This window comes from Gavia stellata, chromosome 2 (assembly GCF_030936135.1).
Source record: "Gavia stellata isolate bGavSte3 chromosome 2, bGavSte3.hap2, whole genome shotgun sequence".
Classification (NCBI taxonomy): Eukaryota; Metazoa; Chordata; class Aves; order Gaviiformes; family Gaviidae; genus Gavia; species Gavia stellata.
In genome coordinates, this window is record NC_082595.1 from 87,107 (window position 1) to 112,347 (window position 25,241).

Genomic DNA, 25,241 nt, shown 5'->3' on the forward strand with positions numbered 1-25,241 from the left:
TCTGTAGCATTTGGATCTTTACTTTCTTTTTTCCTTTCTGTGTTTTGGTTTTGTTTTGGTTTTAAGGTCTACGTCTAAATAGCAACAAGTCAATCCTAAGAAGTCACATAATTTGACCATATTTAAATAAATAAATAAATACTGCAGAACATTTCAATCCCAAGGACCAGATTTGGATACTTAATCAACTCATGCTGTGGGGTGAATCCTGTCCACATTTCAGAACAGCAGTCTAAGAAATATAGGAATTTACTTGCAGCTTTATGAGTATTAACACAAACTTTGTCATACATATCTAGCTAAAAGATAAGTATTGGAAAACACAAGTCTTGACAGAACAGAGCCCAGTCCAAATGATGATCACTATGAAAACATGGAACCATAAGCACCCATTCACCTCCACAGACAGAGGAAAATGGGCTATGCAAACCCCCCCAAAAAAAATATTAGTTTAATCAGCCACCTTAGGTGCTTTCTCAGCTTTCAGTTTTCGGACTACTTCTCCTTGCTCTGCTACTTTATCATACAGAGCTTTGCTGTCCAGGGTACCAGAGGTCCCAAGCTTTGAAGACACACACGGTTCAGTTACAGTTACTGGTGGATTTCCAGGCTTGTATTCCTGGCCCGTCTTCTCTTTGTACTCTGCTTTCAAGGCCAGCAACTGTTTCACAGCTTTATCAATATCTTCCTTTGATGCCTTTTTAGCTTTCAAGTCACGAACTATATCACCCTGTGCAGACACCCTGTTGTAAATGACCAGGTGACCTTCAGATACAGTACAGGTTGGAGTAGAGGTATCAGCAACAAGTGGAGATTTTCCTTTTACAGCTGAATTAGCCTTAAAAAACAAAAAAAAAGCCAAGTATTCAGCATGATAATCTTGTACAGTAATACGTATACAGTAATACATTTTATGGCACTTTTCTAAAACACATGTTCACCTCTTTCTTTGCAGTTTCAGCTTTGGTCTTCTCTTTTGACCCAGATGTTGGCATTTCCTTAGTGTGTCCATCAGGGATGTAAATCAAAATGCACGGGGCATCTTTACAGCTGTAAGGACTATAGAAGGATTTACAGAAAACACAAGGATAAAGGAAATACAAGATACATATGAAACGTTTATTGAGACAACTGTTTTACTCTTTCTACAAGATGCTCTGGCACAACTGCATGTTTATCTCTGTACACAACTGTAGTTACCCAAATTTACATAACTGTGGATCTGCACTGATTCCTGTTACGTACAAGTTTTCTTTATGTTATAATATTATGCTGAAATGCAGTGTAATTTAGATGTTTGGTAGCTTGCTAAAGAACTGTTACAATTAAATATTATGTGCACACTCTAATTGGGCAAATGCCTGTTTTATTCCGTAACATTGTTCCTTAATTTATATACTTAGAATCACAAGAAAACCATGATCTCTTTACTAAGTCCAAGTTAGCTGGGGTGCACCAAAAGTGCCATGTGCTTGGCTTAGACAGTTTGAAGAGGTAGGAATGTACAAGCTAAAAGCCATGCCAGTCCACAGAAATATTCCACAGAAAGGTTATGGTAAAGGGGAAAATATTTGCAGGCAACATTACTCTTGCTAATGCATGTGTGAAAACATTAAAACACAGCAAGCTAAAGCAAATTCTGTGACATCTGCTTAGGCCATTCTTGGGTAGCTTACCTCACTGGCTCATAGGGCTGATCACAAATAAAGAATCCTCTCCTCTGAAGTTGTATGATGTCCCCTTTTTTTAACTCCCTAAGGCAAGGATCACCTAACATCAGTTCTTCTTGCTGCAAGTGTTAAAAGAAATCAGTCTAAATCTAACAGAGCACAAGAAATAGTAAGAAATACAGTAGAGCTGTAGAAGGATAGTGGTGATTTTCCGATTTTGGAAGCGTTGAAATGTTAGTTAATTGCAGGGATGGGAGAACAAGTACTAGCAAGAACATGCCATATCATAAGAATGTATCAAGACAAAAACTCAAACTATTGGTCCCAGATGTGTAAAAGCCAGGTAAAGCCTGAGAAAAAACATGAGTCAAATTTTAATTTTGAAATTATGAGAGGTTAAATGGAAACATGGAAACTAGATACACCAGCACATGATTTACTTGTTTGACAAATGAAATCTTTACGTTAAAAAAAGAGTAACTAGAAATAGTGATGGCAAAAAAAAAGCCTCCAAACGTTAAGCTTTGTGGAATAAAGGAGACGAAAAGATAACTCACCTTGCTGTTTCGGTTGATATATTGCTTGAAATCTTCATCTTTACCTAGAACTGGCTTAGTGATCAGATGCTCATAATTAACACAGACAGTTGGGATGAGTGGAGCGTGTGGCGTTTCTGCTAACCAAGTGATCTTAGTCGTTTTTTTGAAGTCCTTATTCTCTAAGTTCAACTTGGCGTCAATGGACACAATTCTTCCACTTGAATTTCTATGGGAAAACAGAAATGATAAGAGTAAAGCCTGAATTATTAGTTCTCATTTCATACTACAGACCAGCAACAGATTCATGAAAAACAAATGTTCAGAATTCATTTTTGAAGTGTAGGAGACATAGGAAGTGAAAGAGTGTATTCACTCCTGTTGAAGTTCTCCTTTAATTCTGATTTCTTAAATATCAAGAGAGAGTAAAGAACATGGGGAAAAAAATCTCTACATATTTACGTTCTCTATCCCAGCTCACCCCATTCTGCCACTGTCTCAACACAACCATTTCAAAGATACTATGATGACATTAATGGTCTCCTTCCCCACCTCAACAGTTCTGCAATTAAAACTGTGACAGGTTTACTTTTTTAGTATGCAAAAGCAGTATTTGTTGCAGGGTGAAAGTTACGAAAATTCCAGGTGTTGGGTTTTTTTTTTTGTCTGAAAAAAGCTGTTTCACAGTGGTAATATTTACCGTAGAAACGTGGAGAACGCTGGATGAGAGGGACATGCAGCATCAGGACTGAATGGTGATTTCAGACCTGAATCTATAGTAAAATACGCTCTATGCTAAAATGCAGTTTGTGGCGTATTTCAAAGTAGATATCTAAATACAGAATCACAGAATGGACATATAGGGACAACCATTAGTATTTTACTGTTACAAGCTACCTATTAAAAAAAAACAAAAACAATCAACAAAAAGCTGAAAAGCAGAAATTAATTTCAACTCCCAGTAAACAGGTTACCTGTTTAATTTGGTGATGATAATATTGCCCCAATTTATGAATGTAACCACCTCTCCCTCTGTCAGGGTCTCTGCATCTGCACCCTCAATCAGAACTCTGGAACCATACCACACAGGTTTCAACCCAACATCGGCGTTCTGTGAATAATGATTTTAATTTCAAAGGAGAGATTGTTATTATATAAGCTGACTAAAGTTAATGCAGTGCCAAAACACTGCTTTATTTATGACAGAAGACAGATGAAGATAGAAGATGGACAATAACAGTAACACAAAGCTATAGTATTCTTCCGCAACACTCTCAGGTTTCTCGTTCACGAGTGTTGTATGCGTTCCTCTGACAGCACATTCAAAAAATCCTATCTTCTATTAAATACTAGCTCCAACACAATTGATAGCATACCCTGTTTCCTTAAGGTCCATACATTTTTAAGATCTTACAGGTAAAAACTAAGTAAGTTTTTCTCAAGTTTCTATTTTGCTATGCAAATTCCCTTCAAAAATAATTTCATAACTCTCATTTTTGCTTTTTTATATAGTTAATATGGAAACAAATGTGGAGCTTCTCTCAGCTGCATAGATTTTTACGTCAGTTGTAACACTAAAAATACTCAGCTTTAAAGCATCTCAGCAATGGAGATAAGCTTTTTTTTTTTTTTCCTAAAAAGGCAGACAGCTGGGAGTTCAGACTTCTTCAGTCGACCCAGAGTTTCTAATTTGTTTCTTCTGGTCAGTACTTACTTCATTATATACTGGAGGCAGCATATTTAATATCAGTGTTTTAATATGCTGGCTTGCATCTGACTGAACTTCAGACTTCTTGACTTTTAAAGAGACACAATTCTCATATGCATCTGCTCAAAACCTCTTTCCTTGTTTATCTGCCACAGCGAAAAGGGCAAACTAGACATCCACCTCTCAGTTACAAGAAATGGCTACAGGAACACTCAGAGCAACAAAATAAACACAAATAAATGAAGCAAAACCTCAACAATATTCACTTGTTTCTCAGTATAAGTGTGACATCTAAAGGATGTTTTCAGTGAAGCTTAAGTACAATTTGAGATGCCATGCTCAAAGGAAAGCATCCTTCCTAATCGTAGTGCCAAAAAAGAATTGTATCAGTAACACAGTCCCCTTCTTAAGGGATATTATTCTGTTTACTGGATACTAAGAGTATCAAATTAGCAAGTTCTTAACTTCTGATATTAACTATTTGCTATCCGAATTTAAAAGTCATTAAAAAATCCAGAGATTGGTAGAATTAACAAGTTAATATATTACTTCTCTACATAAGTCTAATTTTATAAACTATTTTAAAAAAATCTCCTGCATTCCTCACTCTTATGGGTAAGCAGTATCTACTGTATTATACCCATAAAGCTTGAACAAAATTTTGTATTTAAACTTCTCTGTGACAGTCAGTACCAAACAATAATAAAAACAGTCTGAGCATCACTCCATACTTGTAACATCTCACCTCTTCTGAAAACTCCCAGAGAGGCCTTTCAATGCACTGTCTATATGCACTCTACATATCTACAACAGCAGTTTCCTACACCCTCTTAACAGAACAAACACGTTCAATAGTTGCCCACTTTTTGACTGTTCTGTGAAAAAAAGTACACCTTGGTTTTAACTCATGCTGTCTGAGCAAGTTAAAAGCAGGAATTGCCTTGCTGACTTCTCCAAGCCAAGGTACTTGCAACCTTACTGTTTTTCAATACAAGAATATTAAGAGAGTAAAGCGAGAACCTTTGGATGTTTAGCCACTTCTTTCATCTCCTCTTGAGCTTCAGCAATATTTACTGGAACCACTGCATCTTTCAGTAAAGCAGTGTACCGAGGTGCTACTGGGTCTATAACCTAGAGAGAACAAATGACGCAGATCATGAATATATGACATCGACAGAGAAATAAGATGTTGTGTAAAACAACAACCACTAAAAAGGAATATTAACTGGTATTCTTTATGTTACTGCATTTTTTTATGTTTGCTTTAATTACTTTAATTCAAAGCTATAGAAGAGACAAGTAAGAAAACAGTGGTAATACTTCACGATTTCCCATGTTTACTGAAATACTTTGAGTAAAAACTACGGATTGGGTACTACTGACACCAGAAGTAACCAAAATTATGAGCTAATGCATCATAGGGAAGACAGCAAAATGTACTTTGATATAGTTTTACTACGCACATAGGCTATTACATCTGGACCACCTTCTCTCCAGGTAGCTGAATTTAAAGCGATAATTTATCAGTGCAGTTCATTCTTTTTCCAGCAACACAAGACCTGATCTCATACTCATTTTCCAGGTCAGTATTCCAGCAGAATCAAGGACAGAGCTGGCTATAGAGGAAGCACCAATTAAGTCTGCAATTTTAATACAGACGCATTAGATACTATAATAAGGCAACATCATAACATTGACTTCATCAGGATTTCTACAACACGAGTTTGGCAAGAAAAAGATACCACTAAAATGTCTTCCTATATTTTTATTGCCCATTTTCAAACTCAACTGATGTAGATTTTCACAGCATTTTTCATACCTGAAATACTGGTTTGTCAAACTGTTCAGAGGCACTTAAAAACATAATTCAAGTACAACAGTTATCTAGGTCCAAAAGAAGTATCAGACCAGTTTAACTGGAAACTAACACAAAGGAAAACACCTGGTTTTATTAATAGAAAGTGACTTTTTTTCTCCTTAGTTTATTCCTGCTCAAGTGAAAAACTACACAGAAATTTGAGAAAAAAATATTTAGCATCTAATTACTTGACATTAGCAAGTAAGGTGACATGGTGATATACTTTTAAGAAGTCACACATTTGTAAGTTAATATTCACTGAAGTCAGACTCCTGAATGTTAGACACACACTTTAAAAAGGGCTTGTATAAGTATCTCAAAATATAGGTGTATTATGTGATTTAATATCATAATTTTGATAACTAAATTACTGAATTTTACAAATATATTACCAGGCTCTTTATTTTACTCATTAAAACTCACAATCCTTCCTCAGACGACAGGTGTTAAAAAGTCAGTAGCATAATTACAGGATAACATACGAAAGAAGAGCTCTCACACTGATGAAGTCTTTGAGCTCAGAACTACCTGCATGCAACAATTGTTTTGATCATATTGCAGATTGCAAACTATCTGCACAGATACATGTAAATAAAATTGGCTAATAAATATGGTGCTGTCCAAGGAGTTGAGTCAGTGGTCTAAGAAACTCAGTTTAAAAGCCAATTCAAAAAAAATGAGTCCTGACAGTCCATTGTGGATTCTTCCCCAAAATCCAATTCTTAGTCATAAATATATTTATGCAGCAACAGAAAGAACCAATTCATAAACCTTTGTGTATGTAGCAGACCAAATGCAAAATACATGAAGAAATACAAGACACATGCCAGACAAGCAAAAACTACTTATATGAACAGATCTGGGTACTATCTAAGCAAAACCAAGCAGGAATCCCAATGCAAAATAACAGGTGTTTCCACAATCACACAAAATATGCAATCAGCATTATAACAATTCGCCTTATTATAGTGTCCAAGCATCCGCTGCCAGAAAGCAACTAACCATGTCAAGATGCAATATTCCTTATTTGACATTCAGTCAGAAACATCAGCAGTGCTGGCTTTATCTACATAGGCAGTATACCCAGCGCATTAGTCCTTTTGCCACAGAAAGGAAAAGCAGCCAACATGAATCAAATTGAGTAAGATTTGTCTTTATGTTAACAAATAAGCCAAACCAGAAATGGGCAGCCTTTTAAAACTAGGAATAATGCATTTTCAGTGGGTTTGTAGAGCTCCTGTTATATAAGCAAATGTGACTGTGCTATGAAGCTGCAAAATGATAGCTTATGCTATGTACGCTTACAGCACTGTAAGCTATATGCTAAGGTAAAAAGCATTAAGTAATACCTTCTTACAGATAGCTCGCAGCTTGAAAGCAGAAAAATGAAATGCAGTTTTCACATCAGACTTACAGCAAATATCATTATATTTCCCCGCACTACTAAGTAAGGCAAGTAAGTATTGGTACAGGACAATCAATAGGATTAGTGCTAATTCAGGTTAGAAAGGGGGGGACATTCCATTTTCCTGAAAGTGTGCCAAATGATGCAACATATTGCAACTGCTACTTGTTGAGATAAGCACTCCAATGAACGCTGGATTCTCTACATATCCCAGAAAAAGGGTATCAGGACTAGCATAAAATTCAAGTAAGCACATACCTTTTTGTTAAAGGACCAAATTTTATCCCACTCCATATTTACAACAGATCGAGAGGAGCCCTGGGAAAAAACCCAACAACATTAGTAATAGTATTCTAGCTATTAGACCCATTTCAAACAAAGTCCTTTAAAGACTACAAACCCTCTACTGTTTGCATTCATCAAAACAGTTTAGAAAAATGTCTTGAGCTTGCAAAACCAACACTTTTTAAAGTAAGAAACCTGCTACCCCATTTTGCCAGGACCTGCTCACAGGTGTTAGTATTGTTGAAGCAGTACACATGAAAGCAGCAAATCTTCAAAAGAAGAAACCTCCCAGTGACAAGTACTTTAACTGAAACTTCAGAAAAACTTGTCCTTACCAAGTGACATTCAAAGAATCGGAAGAGAAGAAAACACCCACCTGAGCAGCAATAAACTGTTTTAGCCCTTCAACCGTCATGCCTCTTCTTAGGACACCACGCACAGTGGGAAATCTTGGGTCATCCCTAGTAGAAAAAGATGTTTCATCAGCATCACACGCTAAGTTCTACCTATTAGTCAGACTGATCAAAAACTTTACTAACAGTGCCACACATGAAAAGCCCAGCTCCAGTGTATTTTGCTTGTGTGATGAGCTAGTTAAGAAGACCTAACTGAAAAAACTAAGCTCTTATCCATATAAAATGGTGCAGATTTTCTTCTACTTCTCCCCAGGGAGGGAAGCCATCTCTTGGTGAAGTGGCTCTTCTCCTACATCTACTCAATCTTAAGTCCCTCAAAAACGGGCAAGGCAAAAGTTATGTCCCTATCACATTACTCCCTTTTCAGTGGCACCTGAATAATGGAACCTGAAACAACAGGCCTTCATTCTTTCTTGCTCAAGAGAAACCAGAAGAAGATGAGTGACAATGACAATGTCATCTCCCAATGATGTAAGTGATAGAATTCTACAATTTTATTCTCTTATGCAAGAAGTGAAAAGGCCTAATCTGAAACGTAAAATACATGACCATGGGAATATGAATCAAAGCTCACTGAGGACCTAACAGGCAGGCTTAGGGAAGGAGAGGTCATCGTATGATCAGCTACACCTCTAGGAAAAAAGAAAGGAAAAAATCAACAACGAAAAAAAAGAAAAAAAGGAAAAAGACAATTTTGGCTCTAGCAGAGTGGCTCCATACATAAGCTAGGAATCTAGGCTTCCAACACAATCGAAAAATAAAACTAACAAAAAAAAAAAGCACACTTGGTACACCTAAGCAAGACAAGCAGGCAGCCTAGGAACTTGTGTAAATGATGCTCCCATAGGCTGAGCACAGAGTCACCTAAAACCAGTCCAGGAAAAACACTACAAACAGTTTGACTTAGCATTATCCATGGATTTCTTCAGACTCCTGTACTATGAGGAGCGGACTTCAGATGGTATGCTCCCACAGCTAGCTTTGTGGGAACAAACAAAGAATAAGCCTCTCTAGGCTCTGAACTGCTTGCAGAATTGTAAATCCACAGCTCTTTCTAGGAAAATACCGAGGCTACTAGGCCACCAAGCACTGTCTGCAGAAATCCAGTTAGCATGAAAAAAAAGAACAGAAAGAAGGCAGAAAGGCAGAGGACAGGTGGGAGGAAAGTAGGATGGATTTGACTAGATGGATAGGACCAGAAGTTCTTCAATTCAGGCCCCCTTCTGGCATTACTCAGGAATGTATCCGATGACTCAGAGTGGAAAATGTGTAAGTAGCACGCGTAGCAAGAGCCAAAGTCCAAAAATAAGCTACCTCATGTTTATTACAGGATATGAATATGTATGTACACAGTTACTGTAGAGTAGTAAACAGACACATTGTACATGTAGAAGCCACTGTAAATAATCTATGCTCTTAAATAGTGTTTAAATATTCATTCATGCTGCTTTGATGTCTAAGCACTGTCCAAAACAAAGAATGTGTGCATCAGTCACGAGTATCTTAAGGAACAATGCAGAACTACAACCATGTAACATACCATCCATCCACAAGCCCTTCGTTGACAAACCACGTAAGCTTTCTCTTAGAGAGCACAGTGTTGTTGAGGTTTAGCCGGCTATACTCCCATATATATGGTTTCCTTATGCCCAGTGCCTCAATGATCCAGTAGAATTGTTCATCTCTGTCATGATACTCAGTTGTTCTCAATGCATGTGTGACACCTTCAATACTGTCAACAATGGGGCAGGCAAAGTCGTATGTGGGATAAACCCTAAGAATAAAGACCTTCAATTAGCAGGGCAGAAGAACAAAACACTTTCCTCACATGTAAACATTTAAACTAAGCATAATTTATGTTTATGTGTTGTAAATATTTATAATCTATGATCCTGAAAGCTTTCAGATCAAGACTAAAATAGCACATACACAACAAATTGCCCATAAAAAGATCCAGAGGGCAATACATTTTTAAAACAAAGAAAGCCATCAAAACATTGATAATAGCCTTAATATTCAAGGCTAAAAAAAAAAATCCTACACTGCTGCTGTTCTTTCCAGGCACATAAAATGCTGACTTATAGGGGGTTTTTTCCTTAGATATTGAAAAGAATCATTAGTCAACTGAATAATGTGCAAAGCTTTCATGTTTAAAAACAAACTCCTACCCATAGATATAGCTTTACTATTATAAACACATTAAATTAATGTTTCCAAAAAGGGAATTGTATAGCGGGAAACAGAGGTTTCAAATAAGCACTGAACCATAGCCTTGAACAATTGGGTAGGCTTACTTCAATGCACAACGCAGTAATTCTTCATTCTGCACAGACAGCAGTTGCTGTGAAAATGGAAGCAGCCACTCAGGTAAGTAGATGAAGGATGTTTTGCAGCAATATAAAAATGTAGCAATGTAAAATTGCCATGGTTCTATTTAAGCTCCAACAGCTAAAGCAAACAGCTTTGTTGTCCAAGATACAGCCATTAAGTCTTAATACATGTTTTGACTCAAAGCTCTTCACTGACATATAATGTATTTATGGACCAAAACTGAAATGATATTCACTGCTACCATGATGGCTAAGTCACAGGTTTTAAAATACATTTGCAGAAGTTTCAGAAAGTCAAGAGACTCATCACATATTCTGATTGAAAAATGCTAGCAGGTTCCAAGTATTGAAACAAGTTTCCTAAGGAATGGTAAATGCCCTGAAAAGAGCAAAAATCACAGGCCATACAAGGAGGAAGTGGACATACTTGTAGGTACTTCCAGTACGTGGGTGAGGCTGGTTTTTACAACGATAAAGAGTTGGATCCCTCATACATCCATTGTTACTACTCATATCTATTTTTGCTCGTAGACAACAAGTTTGTCCATATTCTGTTCCCTTTTTCATTTCTTCCCACATTTGTAGATTCTTATTAACACCTAAGAACAATAAAAATAAATCATTTTCTAAGGTATTATGAAGTTGAGACAGAACCATGTTTTATTACCGCAGTAACAAAAAGCAACATCACCCCCCCTCTTTAGACACTGGAATTCATTTTCATACATTTTATATTTTTAATTTTTTAAAAGTAGTAATGAATGGTGCTGAATTCATACATACACAAGTTTGCTGCACCTGTCTAAACATACACTCATTCCAGCCTTGCAGAGCAAACCACTGAACACTTCTAATTTCCTATAAGGACCTTAGAGATATGCAATTACTCATCTCATCCATCTTTGTTAATAAAAGTCAAGTTTTGATGCCAAATTAAAAAGAAAGCACGACGGAAGCTTAAAATATCTTACAGTTATTTCTGTGTTTAGATTCCATTCTTTGCTCACGCTCTGCTTTCATTTGTTCTGCAGGAGTATCATCCACATATGCCTTCCCTTCTTGAATAAGCTTCTCAGCATATTTCATTATTGTTTCAAAGTGATCTGAGGTATATGTAAACTGATCTGGTTTGATGTGCAGCATTGCAACATCTTCAAGAATAACCTGCAAAGTGTTAAAATGTATACTGTAATATTCAGGAAAGCTAGTTTTCTTAAACCTCTATCCTCTTCATGCCAGATGCGGTGCTTTTAACGCTGCATTGTCCAGGAAGGATAAGCCATAAGAATAATATAACATGCACGGAAGAAAAGAAAGGCAGGCACTTATCATTAATTCACAGGCTATAATTATATGAGATCAGACTTAGACAACTTCAAGAGGTAGGACAAGAAAAGGAGATGAAAGCTGAAACAAATTACTCATTATGGACTAAGTAGTATTTATACAATGAAAACAACAGTGTATTGCAAGAGTTGAATATCTACATATTGAAAAATAAGCATCGGAGAAAGGGAAGAAATAAGCTACCAGTAAAAGGGCTTTAAGCTTTTTAAGGTAAAGATGATGGAAATTTCTTCCAACCATAAGACTTAAGGGTAATACTGATACCATAAAAATCTAGTGCAAAAAAGCGTGCAAGAGCAGATCTTTGAATTAGCTATACAGTGAATGGATTTCCCTGTTCTCTTATCATACCTTTTCAAAGTCTTCTTTCTCTTTTTCTGGATTTGTGTCATCAAATCTCATAATAAGTTTTCCTTTAAAGTTAACTTGGTAGTGCTGATTTAGCAGGGCAGCTTTGGCATGACCGATATGCAGATAGCTAAAAGGGAAATAAAAAATAAATATATACACCAGCACCACTTCAGCTAGACTTTTTTTTTTGTGAGGGAAGAAGAAAGAATGGAAAGCAATACCTAAATCTAACAAAAAAAACCAGCCCAGGATATTTGTTGAAATACTGTACATTTAAGTAGATTATGTTTTTTCTACCATTAATTTGGTAGTTAACTGTTAAAAATACCTAAATCTGTAAATTAGAGTGTCACTATGGATATAAAGATAGGACTGCAATTATCTCCAGTTTTACAGACTAACTTAAACCAACTGTTGATGATAGTAGTAGCTACCAGATAATCTGAACCTACCACACTCGGAAGAGTAGAATTTTCTGAAATGGTGACTGCTGTGTATTTTTAACATAAGCTAAAAAGCTACTGTCAATTCCAATTAAATATAAAAACCCCAAATCCACAAAATGAAAATTGCTTCAAAAAAAAAATTAAAAATGTGTCCCTAAAGAACAGTGTTTTAAGTAAAACACCAGAATTAAGACACTAAAAGCTACTCAAGTAATGCGAGAACAACCTATATTATACACATACATGCACACAATACATAACTCATTATATGTGAGCAACAGTTTATACTGGACTAATAGAGTAAGAAACACTACTACAGAAGTCACATAATGCTGAAGAGACAGTTTAATGAAGAAATGCAATCATGGAAATTTTACAGTTCATCAGGCAATTCTAAAAAGAAACAGAAAATTAAAAGCTGGCTGAAAATTGTATTTGTGAAATTGTTTCATCACAGCTTCACTCTATGGTCTTTAAGGAGTTTGTGTTTTGGGACTACATATAGTCTGGACCCCTGGGCCAAAGGCCTCCATTACACGTCTGGTGTCAAGCTTCCCGAAGGGAGGCTATCCCATACATCTTTCCCTCTCAAATCTAAGCTTCCTTGGGAAGCATTATGAGTCCTTTCACCCAACTCATAAAGACTGTATTCACTCATCATAGCTCCTGTCAGTGCACACGCCTGCATTATCCATGCACATGCCATCCTTCTGCTTCTCCTCATCCCACTGCTGAGCAGCACCATGTCACCTGCTGGCAGCTAACCTCCCTATTCCAAGGTCAGGCAACACTGCAATGAGGTCTAGAGAAGTAAACGTACAGCTCTAACGCAGATGTGGACAAAGCTTTAAACACTCCTTTGGCTTAAAAGTCTTGTCTGATAAGCTAATTAACACCTTCACCAAAGCACACTTTTTTTTTTTTGAAAGAAAAAACACAAAGAGAACCTTCTCAGAGTATTTATGTTTCTTACCCACTTGCTTCAGGAGGAAATCTTACAATGACCTTTCCCATCTCTGCACCAGGAAGTTCAACAAACTTCCCAACATCCGCTTTCTTTTCTGTTGCCTTAAAAATTAACAAAGACATAATTACAAATCTCATTAGCTATATAGTCAGATATGAAACTCTAGGTAATAGCTTCTGCACCAAGGTCTCCTTTCAAACCAGATGACAAAAAGCTGCCATATTGGACCCCAAATTCATCTCTTCACAACTTTCACATTACTCGTAGTACACCAAAACAAGATTAATTCTGGAGTTTTAAGTTATTGTCTTCAAATTCGATCCAGGACTGAAAAGTCCCACCAAGTTGTTTGATTTATTCCATAGAAGAAAAGAGTTGCTAGCCAAGTTTTTGTATCTTAGTGTTCTTAACCTGAATGGGATCAACAAGTTCAGTCAACCCAAGACTGCAATCTTTCCAGGTCTATCAGGATCTCAAAATCCTCTTCAGAAAAACTAAACGATATATCTAAAGAGCAGCACTGATGAAGAGGTGCCATTTTTACATGATTCCATTTAAGCACTGGACTACACCACTCATGCCTTTCTAAATATGAAAGTGACAGCTTTATCTAAACAAGAGTTTACAAAAATTTAATTTACTGTACAACTGATTCCTTTTAACTTTTAACTCTCTAACTTAAAAATATACTGTATTCACACAAATAAAGCTACTCTCTCCAGAGGATCTGAGTAAATCTTACCATTTTAACCTTTGGTGTACCAGAAGCCCACTTGGCTCCTACTGACTGAAAAGCATGCTGTACCTCAAGAAAGCCATACCATCGCTTTGCATGAACAGGAGCTTTGTTCTGCTGTAATTGCTCTTGCCATATGTTATTATCTGTTAGAAAACAAATCATTTTTCAAGCTATTAAACTATAAAAATGGAATGATTACCAACAGCAATTTTTAAGACTAAAAAAAGATTATGATTTTAAAAAATCTACTTACGCTCTCTTCTGAAAAGACATTTAGCCATGGGGACACAAGTCATTCTAAAGCAAATTAAATAAACTCCCTCCAAACCCAAAACATACTGAATTTTTTCTTTGATTCATCAAAGCAGAAGGGGGGGGGGCGGGGGGGGGACGACTGGGGAACATACATTTTTTCCTTTGTATCACCCACCTCAAAATTAATAACTTTTTTTTAAGACAGAAATATAGGATATCCCTCTACTGTGTCTACATTTGATGTTTTCTAAGCTTTATCAGAAGTGAAACATGCATCAATACTACCCTTTATTTTTGGGGGGCTGTATTGCCACAATCTAATTTTTAAGGAACACAACTTCACTAGAAAGATTCTGATGAGGCAAGGAGAAAAAAAAAATTAAAGAAGTACACTCCCTTCAGATTTCTCTCAAGAGCAGCAGCTTTGAAAAAATACCAAAAAATGTTAGCTTTTAATCTTGAATATGCATTTTACTTTCAAGAGGAATTTGGTTATACTGAATGGTAGATTGACACCTATCAACTTTCAACATACATCTAAGAGAATATAAAAACCAAACCCATAAAAACAGATTATCAAAGCTTCCTTTAACCTCCAAAGGGTATTTCACAGGGTAACATACCTCTTTTAGTAATTCAAACTAAACACCAAAGAAATCTCCTATACTAAGATAATGTCATGGAAAGGTCTCTGTATATAATTTTACTCTGTATTACAAAATAATCTAAATATTTAATCCAATATTTTGGGCCACAGCAAATTTTCATATTTAGGCAACAGGTAATAAAAAGACACTCTTACAGTTAACATAAAAGAAGTTAAAAAAATTCCCATCTGTAATTACACCTTATAAATTTTCACATATAACAACCATTTAAAAAATTCTAGGGTTTCCTAAGCTATACTATTCCCATCACTAGCGATGCACAGGCCAAAGCAGTATGCACAATAGCATACCATCTGGCATACAGCTGAGAGTCGCTACTAGCATCCACAAAAAAGTAAATTTGAGGACTCCTGGCATACACTGATTGCAAATCAATGAAAGCAAAAAGACATACTGATACCTTTTAGTACAGCCCAGACGCACAAGTCTGCGAGACTCAGAGAATTTCCGACCAAGTACGTTCTCAGAGACAGACAGTGGTTGAGGTCTTGGACTGCTGAAAGAAACTGGCTGGCAGTAGATAACCTCGTAGCACTAAACTCCAGCCAATGGTCAATCTAGTTTTAAGGGACAAAAGACAGTCAAAGTTACTAAAGGAATGAGAAAGAAGCTTGTTAAAAAACTGAAGTAATATACAATCCGTTTAATAGATGAACAGAAAATATTAACTGGAATATTAGCACTAAATATATTGGACAATAAATCATAATATATGCTTAAAGAATGTTTAAAATAAAATATACTGAAACATTCACCCAGAACTATACTAAATGGTTAAATTTGATTTCTTCTTTCAGGATGTATTCAAATTGCCGAAAATACCAACTTTACTGAAGCCATTCCCATTGGTAAAAATAATCAGCAGTTCTTAGGTACTTATTCATCACACACAGTATATAATAATCGTCATTATCCTTCAACTACTTAGATACCACATTTGTGACCTGTTTGATCTTCCTGGTACTGCTATTGGACAAGTATATCATTCACCCCCCCCACACCCATCCCTATCTTCTCTGCCACATCTACTTTAAGATTTGAAGAAATCAAATCCCTCCCCTACCTCATTTCCCTCCCCCCTGTCCTGCAAAACAGTCTCCTCCTATAAAAGGAAATACATCTATCTTGGTACATAAATTAAAAATAGTACGAATCAGACCCTTGGTTAATAATGTAGCCCTGTCTATAAATTTAATCCCTCAATCCTGTAAGAGACTAAGCATCTCTTCTAGTGCTCTGTCGCTATTTCATGTACAAATGTTCTGTAAACTGCATCAGGAATCCTTCCAATATTCGAGCCAACGTGGCAGGCATGGATGTAATTACACCACCACAGAATTCAGTTCAGTCATTTGCAGTTACGCTCCAAAATATTTGCATCACAAATGCAGCTGTCACTGTACTCAAAGTACAACTTTATTTTTGAAAGATGCAGAAGTGAAAAGAAGTATTTCATCAGAAATACCAATCTTGAAAGCGTGTTTGCAGAGGTCTCAGGGCTTAACTTAAAAACAAGGGGTTTGGTCAGAAAGTTTAAAGAGCCACAAGATAACCTACAACTTTTTAAATGCCTTGCAAGCAATATACTAAGACAACAATTCCCTTGAGACCGGCTATAATGGCTGAAGAGTGATTACTACTAGCTTCAGGGAGTTGTAGAAAAGAGCTGAATCAAGTCCTTCAGTCCCTCCCCAAATTTCAGAGGAAATAAATTTCAGTTTATCTGTTAGTTTCAGCTACCAACTTCAAATTCAGCATATGATTATTCTGAGCTAGACTCAGGAAGAATTCCCTCTCATTTCATATCATATCCACAGTTCCTAACAACTTTTTGTAATCTGTGTAAGCAAGGGAAACCAAAAAAGCTCCCCCTCTGGCACAAAAATTCTGGTGCCCTCATGGCACTACTAGGGGAAGCATTACAGAATACAGGACTTTGCACAAGGGAACAGTCATCTACGTGGCAATGTCTCGTCACATTTCACTGAATGAAATCAGGGTCAGGGTTTTGTCCATCCTATACAGCAAAAACTAATTCAGTATTTCAATGTCATACAGTGTTCCTTGGTGTTATACTGAGGTGTTAGAAGGCAGCAACTGATGGCAACAGAGCTGAGGAAAGCGAAGAGGGAAAATGGCAGATATCACCCTCCAACCTGCATTATCTTGTATTACTGAACTGTCATGTTAGGAGTTGCTGTTGCAGGGGTGGGAAAGGGCAACCCTTTCAATGCTCAGATTTATGACTCTTCTTTATAAGAAGGAGCAAGCTTAAGAAAACAAAACCCTCGCAGCATCCCACATAGTTGGAACCTCAGTCTAACAATAAAATGCAGAACAATAGACACAAGTTCCTAAAAAAAACCCCCCAAAACAAAACAAACAAACAAAAAAACCCACAAAAAAACCCCAAACAGAACCCCAAACTTTGATCGCAGGACAAGAAAGGAGAAAAAGGAAAAGAAAAAAAAAAAGAGAAAGTCATGATTCCTTCTCACCTCAGTGTGTTCCAACAGATTTGAACCATACAACCCAGCAGAACCAGCAACTCTAGCCAGATAACGAGCTATTGAATTCACATCGGTAAATGAAACATGCCTAAAAAAGGAAGGAGGCAAAATAAAAGTATATTAAATTACTACCTCCAGTTCAACTTTAATTGTACACACATAGTTGAAACATGTGTAAAGCAAACACAAAATAATTTCTGGGTGAACCAACAGGTACCAGGTCACCATAATAATAAAAAAAAAATCTAGCAAAAGAATATACCAGTCCTTGCTTTCCTATCACCAGATGGAACAATAAGCTTCTAAACATGAAACAATTTTGTTTAGATAGACAGAAATAAAGAAAATAAAACTCTAATTACTCTTTCAAAGAGTAAAACACTCTCTCCACATCTGGCAGAATGTGTAAGTATAACCTGAGCTACATATTTTCCAGAATATAAAGACCTAAATCAATGTTTGTTTTCTTTTCTTTTCATACAAGAAGGATGACTTTGAAGAAGATTCCTAGAGAATCTACAGAAGAATCAAGAGGTCTCTGCTGTGGTTTTAAGAGCTAGCATCAGAGGGAAAAAAACGTTAATTTGTTACTCACTTTACTCAATTCACACTTCACAGAGACTATCCCCTGTTGAATAGGGGACAAACTTGGCTGCCTGTATTTCTGGTTTTTACCCTGTCCTCTTCAGATAAAAGACAAATTTGAATTTGTTTTTCCCATTCTGCTGTTGAAAATTCTCAAAAGATCTGAAGGCAAAGGGCTTTCCAACGAGCATACTTCTTTCTGTATTTTAATCTCCCTTTTCTGCCTTATATACAGCATTACAAAAAGCTGCATACTGTCAGAAATCCAGCTTCAAATTAATCTAAGATAAATGTGTCAGGATCTCCGCAACTAAAGAACTTTGGAAGAAAGATGCATCGCAATCATCAATTCTCCAGATAATACTCATCTCCACAGTCCCACATAGGTGTAGATTACAAAATTAGAGCTCCAATTGCTTCAAAACAAGCATGGACATCAACAAAAAGAGTTCCGGTAAGTGTTTTGTTCCACTCAATTTAATGGACTGAATGTTACACTTCAATTTGTCCAAACAAGGTTTCATTTCTGTTCTGCCATTGTTCTGTACTTCCTGTGACACCTACTATGTCCTTTAGAAAATTAAAAGAATTTTTGATAGCTCTCAAAAAGCCTTGCAAAAATCAATGAAAGTTCTGAAAAAGATACAGAAGACTTCTTGATGTATTAATAATTATAATGAGTCCCATTCTTAGTACAAATGGATCAGCCAGTCTTATTAGGTTAACTGCACTAAAACCTAAGGAACGTAGTTCATTTGTAGGTTTTTTGCTTCTAGCTTTTCAAGCTTCTAGGATCCAATATACAGAAGATCCATAAAATGTAACTAAAACCAAAAGCCACAGTGGGGGGCTTAACATACACAAAGTACGACCTCTTATAATTTCACACTGCTATCAGATTTTAATGAAGCTTTTTCAAACTGAGAAAAACAAAACATTTCTAATACATTTGCAACAACATAAAGTCTGTAAAAAGTCTTTTTATTGTTTTCACTAGTTCATACTAAAATAAATATCCATGATTATTCGAGCAAAACTGAATAAATATATGAAATGTGACAATATTACTCTGAGTAAAATCTTACTTGTGCTTAAAAAGTTGTTTATTCTCTTTGGGAAAAAAAAAGATCTACTTCCACCCAAACATAGTGCTAATTGGCCTCCTTTCTTTGAAAATGTTACAAAACATTAAGGCTGCTCTTTGCAGCTAGTGCCTGCTAACTCCTGGGGTAAGTAAGAAAGAATAACCAGGGACAATGTAATGTTACAGGCAAAGAGTAAGTCTCTCTCTCTCAAGTGACAGGAAATGCCAGGTAATTAAATATGAGGGCAAATATTCAAGAAGCAGAAGACAAGATGGAGAAGGAAAAAAAAAACAAACACTAAACAAAATACAGAGAATCTCCAACTGTAATAAATCATTATTTGAATTAATTTGTAAAAAGCATTGCAGAACGGTTCTGTGCAGAGGTTAGATACATCTGCCTAAGAGTAATACTACTCTGAAGCATGCATGTGCTCACAACACAAACCAGAAAAGCTGTACTGCAGTTTGTTATCTGGGAAGATGCTGGTATACTAAAACTCTCCATAATGCAATCAGCATTTAGCAGAGTGGTTTGTTTAGGAGCTACTACCACATGAAGTTTTGAAGCTAAGGCTTCAAAACAACCTTTAAAATAAAATTCATAATCTCAAATTAGTGATAAACTTTTTGGCTAACAAGCTGACAGCTAAGTTTCAGCTAGTTAGCTGGGAAGTTTGTCACCAGATTTTAACTTCAAAATATAACCTAGAAAAACAGCAAATAAAATGTTCTCTCTTGTTCAAGTCAAGTCATTAGAACTAATGGTTTCCTGAAAAAAAAAAAAAAATCAAAGTCAGAAATATCCCAAGTGAATTTCAAGTCATGCCAAAATAAGATAGCTTCAGCAGAACTGATGCCATGAAATCCATTTACCAAAACCATTAGTTGAGATATGAGTTCAGCTGATGCTTCTCAAGTTACAGACACGCTTTTAACAGACTCTAAAATAGAGAATCAATTTTTAAAATGATTGTACAACCCAGCAAGAGAAAATTAATGCAATATTGAGGTTTGGAATAACTTCTTAAACATAATCCAATGCCAGGGATGAGATGACACCAACACACACAAAAAAATTCCATCTGATGGAACCATGATTCTAGATATTATCCACGTATGGCCAAAGTGCAGAAGAAAAGCTTTGGCTTTACATTTCTGACAATTTCCATTACAGATAAAATGAGTGTTTTTGCAATGCACTGGGAAGAAGGCATGGTAATATAAAATTATTTAATAAAATAAAATATTATTTCAAAGCCGAGTATATAAATTTACATTATTCCAAGATCATCCCCATGTGTCACAGGACTGTAGATGTATATCTTTTGGTGTATACATACACACACATTGCCTAAACTGAGAAAGGAAAATGAAACCAAAATCTGACTAAGACTACTTAAGGGGAAAACTCTCTCATGTGACTAAAACATATCCAATTAACTCTCTGTTATGTATGCTGTATCCCACACATGCATAACACACACTGAAAATTACTAATGCTGTACCAATTAAGTCCCGATACAACCTGCCACATTTCTCTTGCTTCAATTCAAAAATCACAAATTCTATATCATCACTAGGCATAACAAAATACAACATGTAAAATCAGAGATTACAGTAAGGAAAGAACCCATATCTGAGTTCAAGTCTAACATTTTAAACAGAAAGCAATATTTGCAACCACTAAAGAAATCATTATAATTGAAGACTGAATCATCCTGTGCTTTGATTTACATACATAGTGACAAGCTCCTTCCTTAAGGCTAGAAGACAGTGGAAAAGCTCAGTGTTAATTTATGAGGATCAAGTCAGGATCTCCGCAACACAACATAAAAATACTATGTCGTTTTTATAACATTCTACATACATGCAGGAATACCAATTTATGATGCATTGGTGACTTTAACAGCATATTCTACTGAAATAGCTCACAAAATGCAAGTTTGTCAGCATGTCCATGAACAATAGATTTTTCCCTGTTCTTTCAAAAAACAATCAGTATTCAAAAAATACACTTATAATCACTAATTCCAAATTCATCATAGTGTTAATATACTTTAAGTTAGGACTACAATGTTTATGGGTCAAAATACACTCCTTATTGTAGATATTAGACATCAGAGATTTCCACTGATATGTCAGTGGTACTTAAGATATCAGAATATCTCCTCTTGATGTATCCAGGTATCTTACCTGATACGGAATCTAAGATGACAATGCAGCTTCCCAAAACAAACAGCATTAGTCCTGCATTTCTGATATTCATATGATCCTACTCAGATCATGAAAACCACCTTCATGCCCCAAAATTGAAAATGGCAGAGTATTTTTAGAAGGATAGACAATAGATTTCTACAAAAATTTCCAAGGCTTTTTCTATAGGATGCAGACGGATACACTGGATAGCATGGCATAGCTAATTAGCACTTTTCTGAGATAATATCATGCCTTCACTTATATGCAGCAGCGAGCCCAAAATAATGCCATATAAACCTTTAAAATTCATTCCACCACGTATGTACAAGTCCAAGGAATCTTGTATATGAATCTTGCCTAATGTAAAATGGCCTTGTTTTTGATAATCTGTGGTACTGCAAAAAGGCAAATACCTAAACAATAAAGTGACTGGTACAGCATAAAAAATTAGACATAAGGGCATGCAAATAAGCATACCAGAGCTCTTCCCATAAAGATCAAGTTTAGAATATATTGTAAACGTTTTGTCTGTGCTACAAAGAAACATCAGTAATGCAGTGATGAATAAAACTGTATTCTTCTCTTCCTCCTACCTGAAAAGGTTACTGTCAATGTTACAACCATGTGATTTTTAAAACTGCTGACCCAAAGCTAGAAGGAGAGATGCAAAGTCACTTACTCGGACACACGGAGGATGGTTTCTTTGCCTTCTTCCACTGAAATGTCAACATTATTCTTCACATGCTCCACCGTCAGCAGAGCTCCTTTAAAAAAAAGGAGAAAAAGATACTGAACTTCTTCCAGGAAATATATCTTTCATAGTAGCAACAAAACAGTTACATTTCTTATCAAATAGGACCAGGTGATGGAACTGGCTCCTTCAAGTAAGATTGCCCAGGGAAGAAATCAATGTTCAGACTTGTATGTAAGAGGCTTCTTATTCTTGGCAATCCTTACAGCTCCAAATTGATAATGTCCAGCATACAGTAACCTGCAGTGAGCTCAGCAACTGTCAGCAGCAATACATTTTGCTTCCTAAGGGTATCGTAAAAATTAGTCCTGTCCCCCAATATATGTAAAAAACATAATCAAATTGCTTTTAATTATTGAACAGTATAGTAACATACTCCATCCCAGCCCTGACACATGCATCAAAGGAGATCAATTACCGAATATACCAGTACTTTCTGGATGAGACTATTTTTAACCTGATTTAATGTTTATGAAAAGATTAGCCATTCAAAACCAAGAAACTCTGTCCATGTAGAAGTGCAGGAAGCTTATACAGGGTTTTCAGACTAAGTAGTTCACCTGTGACAGTAAAGGATGACCTCTAGAAATAAAAGAATTATTGAAGTTTTTAGGCTACATCATCAACTGGAAGACAGCTCTGCCCATATTCAAAGTGGCTTGATGCAAACCTGCTCTGATCTCGATGCTCTATAGCACGACACAGTACCTCAAACAAAGCATCGAGCTAGCTTGGGTGTATTTCTGGATTGGCTCTGGTCCAGATCCAGCCTGCTGAGCATAAGTAGAGGAGCTTGTGTTCTTTTGCTTTGCTCAGAAGCATGTACAAAGACAGCAAGCTTTAGCATAGGCAAATATTACTTACATGAAACTAGCCAAAGGACTATACTCTAGGTCTTGAAAGGCCTCTAAGCTGTTACAGTCCTCATAGTGTGCCATGCACTTTACCTTCCCTAGAAGAATGCACAGATTACCCAAGGCAGATGATGTTGTAAGCTATTAATACACTGGCCTAAATACAAAGCACTGGAGCTAGGAATTCCCTAGCTCTCACCTCTGCTCAGCTGCAAAGCCTTCTTGTGGCATTAAGCTTGTATCAAAACTAAGTCGAGGTTCTTCTTCTCATCCCTCAGTTATCCATCTGTGAAAGTCAGGATGACATCCCTTATGCAAGAAGTTTGTAAGACATTTAAGTATTTTAATAACGTGCACGGAAATGCTTTGAAAATGACAAGCATTATGCATACCAAGCTATGCAATTAATACTAATGACATTAAAAGCTACTACACTTTTCCCCAGTGCACAGCCATGATGAATAAATAGTATGAAGTAGGAACAAGTAGGATGACTGTGCTTGTCTTCTCAATACAAATGTTTACCATAATGTTTCATCTGTAAAATGTAATATTTCTGACATAATTATGCAATCTCCTGAATTAAATCTCTAGTGCCACTCACCAGCTATCAAAAGAAAAGAATCCTCCAAAGCCCTTAAACCCACGTTAATCATAGCTCGTAGTGCATCATATTTTTTCTAGCAAATCAGTATAAACAAGTATCAGAAGAAATGTTATTTAAAACTTATATATTATTATACCTTAAACCAGTACTCATGTAAGTTGTATTCAATTCTGAAATGCACTTGCGAATAACAGCATGAAAAAGAAATCAATAAACTAAGATGAAGAGTGGGAAGAAAATGTATTTTGAATAGTTGTAACAAAATGGAGAAATGGTATGGAATACGTCTAAAAGGCTGTTTCCATATGGCAGAAAGCGTAATGAAGGAGGTTCTCACATTTTTAAAGGCAAAAGAACATCGAAGGACAGTGAGCAACTGAAAAAGCACGATTTTGCAGTGCAACTTTGAGCCAGCTCCCCAGACAAGCCGAATTTTAGCAGCAGATTACAACTGACCACAAAAGATAGCAGCAATTAGGCAGAGCTCACAAACAAGCAACCTAAATTAGGGCTGCCTTGAAAGTTTAGCCTCAACGTGCTAAGTCACTCGAGGGGTCTGCCTATGACTCAGTTTCTTTAGTGCAAGTTACGTTCAGTGCCGGCTGCTGTCAGCACTGCCCAAAGAGCTACCCGAAAAGCAACCTGCTGGAGACCAGCCCTGCCCGATCCCTGCAGACCGGGGCCGGGCAGGCGCGGCGGAGCTGTCGCTGCGGAGCCCGACACGCGGCCGGGCTCCCGGGCCGACGCCTCCCCAGCACCTCAAGTGCCCGCGGGACCCTGCGGGGGCCAGTCCCTGGCGGCGACGAGCTCCCTCAGCGCCGGCCTGCCCGCCGGGGACCGGCCCCCTCAGCGAGGGGGGTTCGCCCCGCGCCCCGGGGACCCGCCGGCCGCCTCACGGGCCCACGCCAAGGCCGCAGCAGACACACGGCCCTGGCCTACAGCAGGGCCGGGCCGCAGAGAGAAGGACGGACGGACGGACGCGGGCCTCCCCTCACGCCTCGCCCGTCCCCGCAGGCGAGAACAACCGGCGCGCGGCGCCGCATGATGCAACGCGGCGGCCACCCGCCCCGCGCACGGCCCGGCGGGCAGTGAGGGGACAGCGTCCCGTTGGGCCCCCTGAGGGAGCGGGACCTGGGAGGAAAGCAAGGGCCGGCCCGCACTTACCGAGTGGGGGGCTCCCCGCGTTGACAGTGAGGCTCAGCGCCGCCATCCCCGCCGCCACCGCCGGCACCACGCCGGAACCAAAGGAGAGGGTGGGGCGGGGCGCGCGGCAGCGCCAGCTCGGCAAGGGCCAGCTCGGCAGGCTCCGCCCCTCACCCCGCCCGCCGCCGCGGGGCGGGGCCGCGCTGCGTCACTTCCGGCGGGAAGGAGGCAGTGCGTGAGGCGGTTGGGGGGGGTCTGTTGCCGCCGGTCGGTCTCTATAGGGGCTGCCGGGCCCGAAGTTCGTCGGGAGGAGGCGGTGCGGTTGGAGCCGGACAGGAGATGATTAGTGGGCGGTGCGCCTGCCCGCAGTAGGTGAAGCACCGGGGAAACCGTCCTGTGCGGGTGCTCGGTGGAGGCTGCCCTGCCTCTAAGCGTCCCCTTGGCCTCACTGGGGCCGGGTGCTCACCGGCGGGTGCAGCCCGACGGCGGGAGCGATGTCTGGTGCCGGCGCTTCTCCCCGCACAGCT

General features: G+C 38.0%; 1 protein-coding gene across 1 annotated transcript in view; it reads right to left on the reverse strand.

Annotated features, from left to right (window-relative positions):
- EPRS1 (glutamyl-prolyl-tRNA synthetase 1) overlaps positions 1–24,781 on the reverse strand; it is a 41,020-nt gene extending 16,239 nt beyond the window's left edge. Inside the window, exons 1-18 of the mRNA XM_059834062.1 lie at positions 24,736–24,781; positions 22,039–22,123; positions 17,480–17,579; positions 15,382–15,538; positions 14,062–14,201; positions 13,326–13,420; positions 11,907–12,033; positions 11,180–11,372; positions 10,636–10,807; positions 9,419–9,652; positions 7,839–7,923; positions 7,436–7,495; positions 4,935–5,045; positions 3,181–3,317; positions 2,228–2,435; positions 1,677–1,789; positions 917–1,059; positions 464–792 (exon numbers count right to left, since the gene is read on the reverse strand). Coding sequence (XP_059690045.1) covers positions 464–792; positions 917–1,059; positions 1,677–1,789; positions 2,228–2,435; positions 3,181–3,317; positions 4,935–5,045; positions 7,436–7,495; positions 7,839–7,923; positions 9,419–9,652; positions 10,636–10,807; positions 11,180–11,372; positions 11,907–12,033; positions 13,326–13,420; positions 14,062–14,201; positions 15,382–15,538; positions 17,480–17,579; positions 22,039–22,123; positions 24,736–24,781 — 2,535 coding nt within the window. The remainder of the gene's footprint in view (positions 1–463; positions 793–916; positions 1,060–1,676; positions 1,790–2,227; positions 2,436–3,180; positions 3,318–4,934; positions 5,046–7,435; positions 7,496–7,838; positions 7,924–9,418; positions 9,653–10,635; positions 10,808–11,179; positions 11,373–11,906; positions 12,034–13,325; positions 13,421–14,061; positions 14,202–15,381; positions 15,539–17,479; positions 17,580–22,038; positions 22,124–24,735) is intronic.
- Between the last annotated feature and the right edge of the window lie 460 nt (positions 24,782–25,241).